Source organism: Rhipicephalus microplus, chromosome 5 (assembly GCF_043290135.1).
Source record: "Rhipicephalus microplus isolate Deutch F79 chromosome 5, USDA_Rmic, whole genome shotgun sequence".
NCBI classification, from domain to species: domain Eukaryota; kingdom Metazoa; phylum Arthropoda; class Arachnida; order Ixodida; family Ixodidae; genus Rhipicephalus; species Rhipicephalus microplus.
Window position 1 is genome coordinate 79063009 of NC_134704.1, and position 15680 is coordinate 79078688.

The 15680-nt window shown below is 44.3% G+C and overlaps 1 protein-coding gene across 1 annotated transcript; it reads right to left on the reverse strand.

Moving 5' to 3' along the window:
- Positions 1 to 1064: 1064 nt before the first annotated feature.
- On the reverse strand, positions 1065 to 15488 carry Mpcp2 (Mitochondrial phosphate carrier protein 2). The gene is made up of 7 exons (XM_037425274.2): positions 15215 to 15488; positions 14439 to 14557; positions 14144 to 14323; positions 10025 to 10206; positions 6787 to 6959; positions 6129 to 6239; positions 1065 to 1369 (listed from the first exon to the last, which is right to left on the reverse strand). The coding sequence occupies exons 1-7, from the start codon at positions 15354 to 15356 to the stop codon at positions 1206 to 1208; spliced, it is 1071 nt and encodes a 356-aa protein (XP_037281171.2). The 5' UTR covers positions 15357 to 15488; the 3' UTR covers positions 1065 to 1205.
- Positions 15489 to 15680: the final 192 nt, after the last annotated feature.

The following is a 15680-nucleotide window of genomic DNA, read 5'->3' on the forward strand; positions in this document are numbered from 1 at the left end:
AGGTTCATCATGCATTTCGCATGCCATAACAACTGCAGTTCCCGAAACAAGGACAGGTCCTGTGGTTATGCCACTGGATTGAAGGCCAACAGCAGTTAGACAGCGAGTTCCTTAAAACAGTCATGTGAAATTTTCGCTGTTAATATAACCCCCGTGACTTTTTTTCTGCCGCGTAGTCAACCCTCACGCCAAACTGGCATCACCTTTCTGGCAAGAAAAATTGGTTCAAAGGGCGAGTAAATATTGATTGAAACACAAGAAGAGGAAAGGAAGGGAGGTTAACCAGATGAACGTCCAGTTTGCTACCCTGCTGGTATTGAGTGAAGTTTACACAGTACACAAGAGGCTTGCTTGAACACGACATTTTTCGGACTGTCGCCGTTCACACATACATTGTTGCAAGTGGAATCCTGGAAAACGCTGCTAGTATTTTGAATGCAACACAGTCTTTGGGCATAACCTACGCATCTATCTCTCAAAGAGCACATGGCTTTAGCCATTGCCGAACACTAGTTATAGACGACTTGTTCACCTTTAGCAGACTACGAGCAAGTAGTTGGGCTTGGCCAATTTCTAAGGCCCATACCTAATAAACTAGTTACACACTGCTTCATTTTTTATCTTGTTCATCTATTGTCCGTGGGGCATACCCACTGTAGGGGATTGGCCAAGAATTGAGTGGTCTTAAAAAATATTGTGCAGATTTAAAATAATGGAGGTATATTAGAAGGATTAACAGCGATGTAGGAAATTGTGGTGTGGATCTAATGCATATATTTAAATTAACAAACTTATTCTTAAAATAGACGAATGCTCTGATTTTGTATGTATATAATCTTGTAGACACGTTAGGATAATCCATATTTATTAGTCAACCTATCAGTAGATTCATTATTTTAGTGGACTGAAAGGGAGTAGTGTGATTTGCTCAATTTATGTGGCCGATAACCGCTAGGAGCGACCAGACTTTGCTGCGGAATTTTACACTAGCCTCGATCTTCGAGCAGTCCTGCTGTGGAAAGGTACAGCAGTCACCACAAATAAAGAGACAAATGAGAGGTATGTAGTGGGAGCCATCCAGAGTTCTTTTCACTGGGCACATGTGATCTGTACAAGGGCAGCCAACAAACTACAAGCAGCAGCAGCAGCTGGAAATTAATAACAATGGCTACTGGGCAGCCCCACTGGCCTAGGACACTTCAGGATCACTGCTGGGCCTTGGCCAGCTTGTCCTTCAGCGACTGGGGCATCTCTGGGGGCGGGGGTCGCGGCAGGCGCAGCCACACCTTCACGCCGTCATAGATAAACCACTGCAGGGCCGTGAGCGTACCAATCATGATGATACGTGGCGTCAGGCCCTTCCAGAGACCTGGAAAAGTGGAGAAACACGCAATTAGCCGTTAGCAAGTGGCGCACGATAAAACGCGTTTATTAGGCTCGTGCGAAAAGTCAAACATTCGGTTCAAAGGGAACAGCGATTTTGGTCGAATGATTTCGCATCAAACACGAATAGTACATATCACATATTATGAAGACAAATGGGCATATTTATTATGACCTAACTAACATGTGCAACATTTCTTTAAAATTAAACAAAGCCTGTGCAAATGCCAGTTTTTTTTTTTCCTTTGAAGGAAGTGGAAACAACTCTGTATAGTAGCAGGATTTGACTTTCGGTAGAATGCTAGTAGTAACTTGTAAAATATGTTATGTGTTAAAATTCACTATACTTAAGCATACGAGCTGGTATACCAAGCTTTTAAAATTAAAAAGAATGATGGCATAATGTGAAGGTAATATGTTCATTTAACTACGAAATGGGGCTTCGCCGCAGTGCAATTTCCCCTGAATATACGGTCTCGTGGCTTAGCATCCATTAACTGGAGATAAACCATCTTTACAAGGGTAACATGTGGACTAATATACACCAATTCTTTCTTCGACATTTTCAATCATTCGAATTCTAATTGACACGAATTTGAATACTGTATTATTCATTCAAATATTCACACAAGCCTAGCGTTTACCATCGCTGTTCATTCTCGAGCGCTTTTCTGTCCGTGCTGACCCTGTGCTTCTACTGTCCGTAGCAGCACAGGGTCTTTCCGAAATTGTAGACGCAGGGAGTGCACGTAAGCAGAATGTTCAACTGCACTCTGAGCATTTAGAGCGAACATGCAAGCGAAATTCTCAATTATACTACAAGTACAAAGGCTCAGCTCTATTCTCTTTGAATAGACTCGGCAAATTTGCTCGTAACACCTAACCAGGTAAACAATTTTTCAATGTGCCTCATCAAACTTATGCAAACAGGCACTTGCAGCCCCATCACATGTGAAGCTTGGCACTAGTTTTCTAGAGACCACATTGATAAAGTTAAAGGTAATGTGTTCTGCCATCTTATAGAAGAAGTGAGTGAAGTGATTGATCTTAAGCATAAAACTTGTCCTGCAACATGTGCCTAGTCTTCCAAATGCATAGGATGTCACTACTGTGTTGGGTACCAAACACAACCAGCAACTGTACTGGGACGAGAGTTCAAATATGAGGTGTAGTCTCCGATGACAAAAAAAATGGTTCCGTCACAAGGGTGAAGTAATGAATGCGACAGCAATGAACTGTAATCTCATAAGTATTTCTGGCAGCTAACTCTTTTGCACCTGGTCTTATATAACTAAAGAATGCTGTAAGAGAATATGGCCATCCCAGGGAGTGATGCGATGAAAGAACAGCAAGTGCAGTCGAAACCCCGCGAGTATCAAATCCCTGCGGCAACGAAATATTTCCGGATCCCCAGCGAACGTTCATAGAAGCCCATGTATTAAGTATGTCGCAGCAACAAAATGTTTTTGGACAGCGATTTTCTACCACGGTGCGGGCCTTATTTCACCCTCCCGCCAAAGGTTAACTGTCGAAAATATGCTCGTATGCATGTTATGCGCTCTCAAAATCTATAAACGTCTCCTTTTGCCACGCTAGCGTGGGTACCGTTATTTTTGTTTACTTAAGGGGGGACACCGCTTTGGGATCGCGAAAAATAGCAAGAAAAATAGATTTTTTTGAAAATCAAGTTGTCAGTTTCTAAAACAGTTTTTCTAACCGATTCCAAAATATCTACACTCAAAACCGCGCAGAAGTACTTCGAAAAATTCATTTCACCGACCCAAGTAGTGAAACTTTTTCTGGAAATCGCGAGAAAACAGCAATTTTCAAAAAATTGTGGCTTCGCGATGGCGGGGCCCGGAGTTGGCTTCTTGGCCTCATCGGAAAGAGCATTTCTCCGTGTTTAACTTTCCCACCTCAGCTGGCTCCTCCCTTTAAAACCAAGTGCACAAAAAGCAAATGTTTGAAGGTCGTTTCGACGCCCTTGATTGGCTGTGGCCGCCATGTTGCCTCAACTCGCCTCGCCATTGGCCCGATGCTCGCTCCGAGAGATCGTCTGCTGCTTGTGCGTCGCGAGGACATGGCTCTCGAAAATTGCTACTTGGTGACAAGTTCACGGCTCAATGATCACTTATGATCTAATTACGCTTTAGTTAGGAGCAGTAGGCGGATGCGCGATCAGGTTACTACGAGCGCGGTGTGTCATCAGAGTTGTCTTTAGCCCTCACTCTGCCAACAGCGAGACTGCGGGCAGGAACGACGCGCTAGTGCACTCGTAGACGTGCTTCATCGCAAGCAACGAAGCTGTAAGCGGCGGCACGGTCAGATTACTACGAGCGTGGCGCTTCATCGGAGTCGCCTTTAGCCCCAACTCCGCTGACAGCGAGCAGGAACCATGCGCTAGCGCATCTAAAACAACCTGCGTGTTGCTTTGGATGCGCTGGACACCCTTCACTCCTTTGGCGCACATGACGACGACGTAGCAATGAACCACTTTCTCCAGTGCGAAGGAACAGCTTTGGAGTTGTTGCATGTCAAGGGTCGGCAAAGTAAGTTGACCGACTTCTAGCAATAAATTTTCGTTCTGCTGGCCGTATCACTGCTTTTATGTCTCATACTCGCGGCAATGAAATTCTCGCGAAAACAAAATTTTTCGGTTTCCCCAGCGGTTTCATTATTGCGGGTTTCGACTGTATACAGGTATAAAATCCGTTCACTGATGTACGACAGGGGGTACACACTCGTCACTGTGCCCTTATGACCCAAGTTTACAGTTGCTGCACAAGCAACGCAGCCACACAACTTCTCCAGAATCTCTGCATGCTCCTTCGTCTGATGAAAGATGGGCAGGGCATTTCCTTTCTGCTTGAGGAGCAATCAGTGGCAGGCCTAGTACACAGGGTGATGTTATTGGAGACGAACGGCCCATTTAATTTCTGCTTCAGCCGAGTTTATTGCCAGCGCTCACGTGATTTTGATCGCGGGTACTACATACAATGAGCAGGGCGATGCTATCTACTATTTTGACTTAATACAGAACATGTGACAGCAACCCCAAATGCCCATCAAGTGTCTTATTGCTACGGCAACAATAAGCACATTGATTTAATAAATTCTACTCGCTTCTCATTCTGCTTCCAAGGTGCTAACGCATAAATCGCACGTACAGCCACCGGAGAAAAAAAAACGCCGGGCTTGTGCGGAATTTGCTGCCAGCCACAACAAAAGCTAGAAATGCGGCCTTTAGAGAGCTTTTCTTAAACACTTTTGAGACAACTGCTACAGCTACACTTGCATGGCACCCACAATGCCATGAATAATAATTTTTAAGTGGGAAAACACCCACTAATTGAGTATTCATTCTTCAAAGAAGCATGGTACCCACTACATGCCTGTAAGGCATTGCATGTACTTCGTTGATGCTGCGGCTTAAGACGATAAAAAGTTATGGCCGAGTTTCTTGTACAGGATTGAAAGCATTTAACCATCTACAGTATTCACTCTGATAATCCTCGCACTTTTTTTTTTTGTCGGAAAACTGATGCAAAGTTTGGGGGTGAGAGAATTACGCGGGGAAAACTTTCCACGAAAACGTACAGAGCGAAAAAGAAAACGAAGTAGCCGCAAATCGGGATTCTCACACCAGCAACTTACAGCAAGCTTTAAGAAGTACTAATTAGAACTTACCTCAACAATAAAAGCAGAGGTTCAACACAAGGCAAGATTTATTTGAGACACAGAAAGTGCAAGCAAATAGTCGAGAATTAGAATACCATATGCAAAGCTTGTGGGCGTAGTGGGCGTAGTGGTAGCGTTCGTCACTCAACAGGAGCCCTCAAAAGGTAAGCGTAGGACGTCAGTATTGGGCTGATGGCTATTTAACAGAATTGTCCGCAGTTTCCTTCTGAAGAAATAAAGTTTACCATCAATCCCAGTTTTAGGCCCACGGCAAGGCCAACGCGTCTTGGTGGCTTTCAGCTGCCGCCACCAGTAGCGACACAAAGCTCGTAGACTCCAAAGGGCCTAACAACGGCCCTGTTGCCGTCGTTTAATGCATGATCTATCACTTGCAACTTGAAGCAGCCGTGTAGCTCCAGTATCACCCCATAACGTGCCAAGATTCCTGACACAGCAGTGGATTGAATCTGCGTGCAATAGTACGCTTGATGCTTAAGAAATAGCGCCAAATGACGCACGCTATCATCATCAGTGGCTGGAACGAGCAGACGACATTATTGTGGCAGTTTTCGGGGGTGCGCTAATTAGTTGAGGAAAAAAAGAAATCGTATTTTTCTTGAGCGATGTGGGGGGCGCAAGAATTATGCGAGTAAGTACGGTACTCGTTACACAATTTGCATTGTGTGAAGCTCGGTTGTTAATTTACTCTTCTAAAACGCTATATTACATATGTTAACATGAGTTCTTTCCTAACACAAGTTTTGTTTGCCGAGCATTTCCATGCGCCAGTGCGGCTCAATGGCACAATACGGGCTCCCTTGTGGAGGGATGGTGTTCAAATCATACTTTAGAGATTTTTTTTGTTCTTTTTCTTAATTCACACGATAGCGGTTATGGCCTCTGGTTTCGAAGGCAGACGACTATGAAGCCAAAGACTGCCATTGTTGTGATCTCAAAACAGCTTTCACTTTAAAAAAACTGGCACAGGCGACCATTTGCTGGAACCGCCGCTGGTGCAAATTTTTTGCTGCAGTAACCATGCCAACGCTCCAAAGGTGCAAACTCACCTGCCATGCCAAGTTTCTTAGCGGCCTCGATGGCAGTGCTGCCCTTCTCCTGGTTCAACTTGGACACAACGGTGTCGGCAGGATGAGACACCACAGCACAGAACACACCGGCTGCGAGCAAAAGCAAGAACAGTTATTAAATAAATCAAACCAGATGCTAATGCTGCCACTTTATAGCAATACAAATGAAGTCCTTCTATTCAGTGATAGTTACCAAAGATATTGTCATACAGCCGAAAACATGCAACGGCAAGCTTGATTTGAGATTCTATATGAAGAGCTTTTGGTGAAAGAAGCAAGAAAAAAAACTGAAGTACATGCAGCGTGGCTTAGTTAGACATACACAAGAATAAGTCAAGACAGTACCAATATTGGGAATAAATAGTGCCACACACAAGCATAAAATGAAAGCAGTCTCCCAGTTCTAGACATGTTAAAAATGGATGAAATGTGTAAAAACTAAAATTTTAAACAGAGAAAATCAGAGATGCTAGATAAAGTAACCAGCAAAACTGTTTTCCTGCAAGTATGTAATCATATTTCGCCATAATGACACAACACACAATAAGGGCAATCAACTGAGGAGCCAACTCTTCATAGTGTCAAAGTTAGACATCTGTGTCCTACAACTTCACACAAGCCCTGCAATGTCTCTCACCAATATATCCAGCAATGAAGGTGACCACCAGCTGTTCCGGCTTAGAGCACTGGTCACGAGGCTTGGGCACCACATGCTTGTAAAGGAGCTCAACGGTGCGCTCGAAGCAGGCAAACTTCATCATCGTGTACGGGATCTGTCGCATCCACAGTGGGCTTATGCCCTTGTAGAACCTACATGGTCACATAAACACTAGTGTCATCCAAGAGCATTGCGACAGTCCTATTGTTTGACAAAGTAAATTTTCACACAAAATCTTGTCTTTCACATGCTCAAAATGCAGAACTAGCTATTGCCATCTGGCTAGCATAACGTCCTGGGCACTGCCATATATTCCAAATGTTTACCAAATTTTCTGGCATACAACTTGCTCTTAGAACTAATCCTTGCTCGGCTAGTTGGTTGATGTTTTTGTAAAATCCCCAAAATATACCTGTTGCGCAATGAAAAAACGAGGGAAGAGGTCAAGAGGAGTGCATACTTTCGACTGTTTAATGATCATATCCTGCATCAATAATTTATAGGCACACACAAGTGCAGAAAGCCAGGCACACATTGAGTGCAAACCACCCTAATCACAACCTGTGAACTAAAACATTGCTGTCTGCCTGCGAGAGAGACCGATGCGTCACTGATACACAAGGAACCTTGTGCTTTACTGTAGAATGCCTCCGACAATTCTGGAGCCATGGTGTCCCTACTTCTGCCGATAACAGCAAACTTATTCAAGCACAGCTCACACGAAAATTGCAGTGCGCTGGCAAATGTGCCAGATCATTACCTTTTAGTGAAAGTTCGTGTTTCCACGCACGCTCATTCATGCACTTTCCCAGCCTGGCTGACATCTTGCTGCTCAATAGCGTAAACTTTTAAACTACACCGGTGGCACATTTTGTGTACGTGTTGGCGTGCTTCTTGCTGCACCCAGCTTTGAGACAATGCAAAACACCTTGGGCTTCTAGCGTTCCGATGCGCATGCTCTTGAAGAGAGCAATCAAGCGGGCTGGCAGGTAAACAAGGCGCACATGCGCAGTGCGCTCTCTCAAGCTTTGCAGACAGCCGTTTAACGGCACGTCGGTGCTGTTTGACACGTGTTCCCGTGGTCCGCAATATTTTGACCGCCACTGCACATGTGATGATTGCACTTGAATACAGCATTTTTGTGGATGAAGCAATACATTGAAGCTTTCTAAATGCAGCCATTCTCAAGGGAGAAAAAAATTGCCAACTCTCCACGAACTCTGGCACATCTTTCAGCATACACAATCTTCTTAATTTGACAGAGAACCCACAACTGCCCTTCCATGGTAAAAAGCCACGCATACATGGCAATAAATGTGGATTTTTAACTGGGCAAGCCAGCCGACTGAAATGAGCTTGGAATCAACACAAGGACACCCTTTTAAATGGTTGTGCAACACAGCTAAATATTTAGACACAGTTATGCAAAAAGAAAATAGAGCGAGACTCCCGTTTTTTTCATATTTCATTTATGCAAGCATGTATATGTCGCAATTACCATGCTCAGGCACACAAGTGTGGGATTCCATATCAGAACATATTTCTTGAATAATTTCAGTTGATAGTTAAGCTAGTGTCACCCAAATGAATGCATCTCTAAACCTAATTCCACTAGCTACCCACCAGAAGCACACTCGCATTTGACTGTTCCATAAATTCCTTTTATAAAATTCCAATACTTCGTTTTCAATTATTCCAACCTGCTCCCTTCATTTTTCTTTTTGCCGCTATCACCAACAAAAAGTCACAGTCCCGCACTGCAACACAGTCGCACATGCACAATCATAGCTTCGAAGAACTTGCATTGACTGCCATTTCCTGCCTGCACCATTAACAAGCATCTTTGACTACTCAATTTAAAGGGGCCCTGCAACACTTTTTGAGTATGTTCAGAAAACGCTGCAGATTGGTAGTAGAGGCTCCAAACAACAAGAGAGCCAAATGCTATAGCGCAGCAAGCGGCCTGGAACTCACAATAAATTTTGAAAGTCAGCTAAAAATTGCTTTCTCTTCTCTCGACAAGGACAGATTACACTAAAAAACCACTCGTAGGATGCCCATCTATCAGCCATTGGCTTATTTGAACATGACGCGCTCGGTCGTTACATAGATCTCCGTAAGACGCCGTCACTTGTCCACGTGCGGGATCGCACTAAAAAAGTTGCACATTTTTTTTGCACATTTCAAGAAAAAAAAAGTAAAAAGTTCTCAAAGTCACGAGGCACGCGTGACGTATTTTGTTTGCCACTGCTATCCCTCTCTGCTTAGCGTCCAGCGCTTTCGTCTGGACGAAAGGAGAGAATGCGATTGCAGCGTGTGACAAATCTTTGCAACTCCGCTCATACTGGACGAATTCCGAAAATGTTTGCGGCATTGAATTTGTGTGGCAATAAGCTCTTCCAATGAATTAATTCCATGGATACTGAAAGGAGTGTTTCAGGCCTTCTTTAACAATAGCCTTCAAACAATGATTACCTAATTACCCCCTTTATGTTTTATTTAACAATTTATTTATTTTGCTGATTGCTTTCACCATCTAATTAAAAGTAAAATTGATCATAATTTGCTTTTTATAATGCAAGTTGCTGGTAGTATTCATCTTTCAGCCACAATCGGTTGCTATATTTACATGACATGTGCTTTGTGTTCCCTGTTTTTATTGTTGTGTATTGCCCTTCTACTTCAAAGTACTGAATGCCCTGAGAATAAAATAAAAAAATATGCAAGATAGTTAGGACTGTCTTCTTGTTTGCGTGCCCCAGCTTTTTTGTTTTTGTTGAACTGTAACAAAATGGCCCAATACGAACTAGCCAAGCTCATTCTAATCAAGGTTCACACTGCAGCTATAAAAGACTGTCACATATAGCTCAGAAGTGGTGCAAGTGTCAAAATTGCTTTTTGACCTGCTCAGGTGCTCTATCGAGCATTTAAATCATGGTATGCAAATACTTCTTTTGTCTTTCAAGTGTTTCTTCTGTCTTACAGCAAGGCCACTGCTGTAAGAATTCATAACTGCGACCTTGCACTTGCCAGCAGAATGTAGGTGGCTCATTGGCTGTAGAAGGGCACCATAAATGTAGAAAACCACCATAAAGGAACAGTAGGTACTACATGGTACTTCCGATTGAAACAGTGCGGAGATAGGGTAAAAGGAACAGTCGATACAGCAAAACTGCTGTATCGACTGAACAACAGGGCATGGCCTGGACACACTCACCCGTTGAGCCCTTCCTCCTTGAGGATCATGGGCGCCACTTTGCTGAGGTAAGGAGGGCAGCCAGGCTGGGTCTGGATGCGCACTTTGCATGCCTCCATCGGACACAGGGCAATGTCGGCAAAAAACTCAGCCGATGCACTGGCCGCAAGGTATAGAGATGTTCGCCACAGGTAGGACAGTTCCTACAGACAAGGTACTCCTTAGGGTCATCGGGTACTCAGTATAGTTAAATTAAATCATTAAATGTAAAAAGACACTAGAGAGGCACGAGTATTTCATTACTTGCCAACATTCTTTCAAAGCTGCACCTCTTTGGGAGCACAGAAAAATTAAGCCCATTCACTGTTTACTTTGCGAAGATCTGAGGTGCACCCGCGACCATTTCCCGAGCATTTTCGCCATACGGCAGCTCTCCTTCCTTCTCTCATGCTCTTTTGACAGCTCGTGGCAATAGATGGCACCACGCGCAGCACGTGATATCTGGCTACGACAGTTGGCAAGTCACGTGTGCACCGATAAGGTTCTCAATCTCCACGGCCAGCGCACGGTAAGCATGTGTTTTCTTTCCCGCGACCCCTTTGGGAATTGTTCGACTGTAGCCTGCCTGGATACCTAGGCATCCTCGGTGGGCGTGTTTACTTTTGTGCGAGCTACGGTTCCGTATGATACACAAACAGTGGTGCCTAGTGCTTGACATGGTCGGACTAAGCCAAGTCGCACTTACCGAAGGCCTATGTGTACGAGGTTAGCCCCAACTCTCGCGACCAGGCCCAGTAGCCATCGCGAGAATGCGAGCATAGCCACGAGGAACCTTTTCCCAACCGCCGTGTCAAAGCTCACTATTGCCAGCTTTTACATACTTGTGGTCTCCCCTTTATGTGAATTCCCACACGCAGGACATTCACATATGCCTTTGCTCCCTGTGTCTACGAGAGCAGAGATAGTACTGTGTTTTGGGTGCCGCCAAAGGCAATAAAGTGCTTCTATTGAGATCGAACACTGTTTTGCCGCGCTGCGCTACACGCGAGCAGGCGACGCTATAGACGTGGTCCTGTAGCTCGCTAAGCTTGACCCGTGATGATCTCTCGTTGCGGTGAGTAGCGAGGTTACCACAATTTTTGCATAGAAACCACAGCACCAAAACGTGATTTCGGAAATTTGAAAACTATATTCTATTTGAATGAGGATGTTGGATCACATAAAATGTTTTTAAAGAAGTACAGATACAAAACTATTGAGAGATAAGTTGTGGGACAAATTTGTGTAGGCACACACACAAATCTAAAAAACATCAATGAATAATATAGCCTAGAACATATTTAAAATCAATTGTAAACCTAGTGTCGCACTACTAAATGTGAAACGCCTTTGGTTGTTGTGTACATAATCACCTGCACCTAGGTCACGAGTTTGTGTTGGCTGCCATGATCCTTGCGAGCATCCTAGCAGTCCTTTTCAAAGAAAAGAGGGAGCAGACTTGCACGGCAGCACAAAAGCAGACGGGTCCTTGCCTTTGCAGTACACTTTCGGGAAATGGGGAGCTCACACAGATTTACAAGCCTCATTTTAAAAGAGTTGTCGAAGTGGTGCTTATGTGCACATGGTTTTATATGCTCATGCAGCAAGCTGTGCTTACACGAAAACCACTCTGGGTCCCATTTTAGTGTGCATTCTTTGAAACCAAAACTACAACTTTGAACTATAAAAAAGCCGACACACAATTAATGCCCCTGTCACATTAGACATCTTAATGTCATTCGAATGGAATGACTTGAACCATTGAGTGAGTTTGAGAAACACATTTGCCACTGCAGTCAAATCGAATGCATACCCTCTACTCCAGAGACAATTTAAAGATGGCATTCAGCATCATCAAATTGACCTGCATTTATGCAAACATGCTATTATTGCTTTTTTTAGGACATCTATCATTTTAACAAGGACAGGAGTACAGAAATCTGTCGCAAAATATCTTTACTTTCCACCATAGTGGCGTCTGGCAGTCAGCGCTGCCTGCCCTGATGTAAACAAGCAGACTCCTCTGTGCACGTGTAAGTGTGTATCTGCAGGGATGGAATTAGCTGCACAAGCGCAATGAACCCAGGAGGAGACGTTTGCTCTCAGAAGGCTACGACAGTTCTGTTGCATGCTGTTTGCCCGCATGGACACACGCAAGACAGTGTTTTAAAGTGAACGCGGAACGCTCTGGGTTTTTGTTAAGTGCGCGGTTGCACCGCAAACGTGCGCATCTGTTATGTCTGTTCTAGAAAACCTTAATAGAGGAACAAGTTTACTTTCCAGCTTTCGTCATGCCACGCATGCTGTGTTGCTTGTGTTCATCCTATCGACTGTGGCAACTGGCTAAGCAGATAATCTTGGCTTATAGTGACTATATATTCTGCAATATAAAATATTTATGCGAAGAGACCTCCCGCATGTCTTTTAAAATGAATAACTTCACTTTTTATCACTCTACCTTTCTCATCAACTTTCCTCGCCATTTTTTCTTTTTGAATTATCGACATTGACATCATAAACAAATCGTATTTTCCAGTATAGCACCACCACGGATTGAATGACATCCATTGCTCTTCGGCGAATGATAATTAAAGTTAATAACAACACATCCAGTGTGACAGGGGTATAACTGTAGCACACTTAAGCAAATGAGATTTTCAGCCGTCATAAGTGGGTCCGTAAGCTACTTATTACAATACAACAAACAAGATGCAAAGATTCTGTGTCAGCGCTCCTGTAGCTCTCTTCAAGTTGTTCACACGGTTTCGATATCATGCGATGTTATCCCAAAAAAGGTAAATTTGAGCAGCACTTGCTCAAAGTTAGCATTGTTCCAGTAGGTTAGTGCCCATAATTGGCATTGAATTTTTGCATTGCCATCCTCGCCACGCTTTCTCTAGCAACAAAATTTGCCCCTGCATTTTTATTGTAGACATATAGCTTAATGACACAGAAAAAAGGAACACTAAAGAAATCACTCTTCTATGTAAAACACCAAACAGCCACCCTTAACAATAAAGCCCAGGTAAACGATAGAATGGATGGACAAAAAAACTGGAGGCATTCAAGCTTCTGCATCATGAATCTTGACATGGTCTGCCAATGGCCCAGACGACTGCCTATTTTAGTTTATTTTAAAAGAGCTAAAGTCTGAGCTTGGAACATCTAATGTGTCACCACAGCACAAGCAGGAGACAATGCTTCTGAAATGTGTGTATTACAATGGCATTCTAGTGTTAGGTTTAAGCATAATCTTTGAAGTCCAATTTTACTTTTATTTGTTCCTTCTAGCTGTGAACCTTACAGTGAAACCAACCAGGTGCTGCATCTTATTCTGAAACACTTAAACCCTCAAAGCTGCCAGGACATTTTCTATTTAGAACCCATGCCATTTCCGTTTGCAACAACAACACCTGGGGTTTTATAGGCCAAGAACATCACATCACGAGCCGCTTCAGTGGACGGTTCCGGAAATTTTGACCATCGGGTATTGTTTAAAACGTGCACCGACATCGCATAGCACACGGGCCTCGAGCATTTAGCGTTCGTCGAAATGAGAGTCGCAACCGGACTGAACCTGTGACCTTTGATATAGCAGGCACGCACCGCAAACACTGTACCACCAAGGTGAATCTTTCTTCTCCAGTTCTGAAAGCCTTGCTGCCTGTTGCAACATTGATTGCATGCTCATGCATAGCCTCAGCAATGCTAGGTTTTCTTCAAACACAAGACTAAATGATACACAAGCAAGAGAGCCCATTTAAAACATCTAGTTGACAATTGTGTACTTATGCATCAGGTAAATACTTTCATGCGATTTTTTCGAACCATCCAAATTTGCATTGCAGCATACTCGTGTTAACTCCTTACATTACTGGCGTGACACGACAGCACACACTCGTTTGCATCACATTTCGGCACAACAAGCACACTAGTATTTTTGCAAGTTCTACCCGGTTGGACAAATGTCCACTTCTGCTGTTCCTCATTCTCACAATCATCAACGAGAATGAAATGAAGTTAATTACAGAAGTTTGCCCAAGATGTCTGAACACAACTGTGCTAGCAAAAGCCACACATACGAAAAATAAGGGGCGTTACCTCTCCAAGCAAGTTGCTGTACAAAATCTTGAACACCTCGTAGAAGCCAAACTTGCCCAGGCCTTGCAAAGAATAGCCAATGGCAGTCGGTGCCCAGCCTCGGCCGAGACCTCTTGCACCTTCCTCCTTGATTGTTACGCTGAACCCCTGAAATATGCCCTTGTATTTCCCTGGATTGGTCTGGAAGTGCAAGAAAAGACACGCCGGCAATTGACGTAAAGGTCTCATTGAGAGTAGCGACGCAACGGAGACAGAATAGCAGGAAGTGATGGGCACACGTGCGGGGGGGTCTTACCTGTATTCTGCATTTCACGAGATCCAGGGGGACAATAGCGGTGTGGGTGATGCCGCAGCTGAGGATCCCCCCGAAACCGCAGAGGGCGTAGTACTTCAGGGAGCCGAACTCCACGGGCTCTGGACGGCAACGAGAACCGGGCTCGAAGTAAATAAAACGTATTACCGATCGCGAACGTTTACAAAACGCATGAAGCCCTGAAGGGTCTGCACGGCACACATTTTTGGAAATGAATGAACCAAACGGCACCAATATGGGCGGGACGACCAGACAGCGCCAATACTTCTCGTGTTGCTGCAACACAAAGTAGTCACTTAAAAAAACCAGGAGCCGAAATAGAGTCGCCTTGTAGTGGAATTACTTCCAAACTGTAAAGACATTTGTCAACCTTATGTAATTCTTTTTTTCCTGGCAGAGGCATCTAGAGAAGAGGCGGCGAGAACACCGAAACAAAAACTGACGGTCGAGACTGCGGTGAGCAATGCATGAGAGCTGCCTTAAATAATCACTGGGGTCAAAGTTCTAACAGCGAAAATCCGTAAGTGTACAAGTACTATCGACGTTAACAAAGCCTACTTGTCATTCAAACAACTGCCCTCCCAACGGCTACCTGTCCTCTATATATTCGGCACAAGGTCACGCCGAGATTTGCCGTGATTTACGACAAATCAGCCCGGGAGAATAAACATAGGTGCGGGGTTGTGAAACTGCTCGAACTGGACACATGACACTGGGATAAGACGTGCGACAAATCGTAGGCCGTGTAGAGCGCTCACCGTCCGCGGCGCAAGCGCTGAAGGTCCTTGGGACCAGAGTGGTCGCCGGCGTCGAGTCCACCGACGAGTCGCATCGCGGCGCAAATGGCCTCGCGAACGGACTCCTCTTCGCAGTTTCCAACAGTTGACTGAAATTGTTCATCTTGAAGCGTTCTAAGAGTCCAACGTGGAGCAGACCAAGTCCGGAGAAGGATACAAGGGCGGTCGAACCGGGAGCTTTAAGCCCGACCTTACGCCGAACTTAGGCGAAAATGGCTGACGACCGGGAAAGAGGACACGTGACACGCACTTTTCTCGAGTTGCCAGCCGTCGTCTCGCACGTGTTTCACGCCAAACACAGCAGCAACAAACTTTATAACTGCGTCACCTGAACAAGTTCTTTTTTTTTTGTCCTCAAAGAAAACTTATGGTGAAATTTAATTTTATTAAAATGGTATCTAGTCGCTGTTCAATTACTCGAACGTAT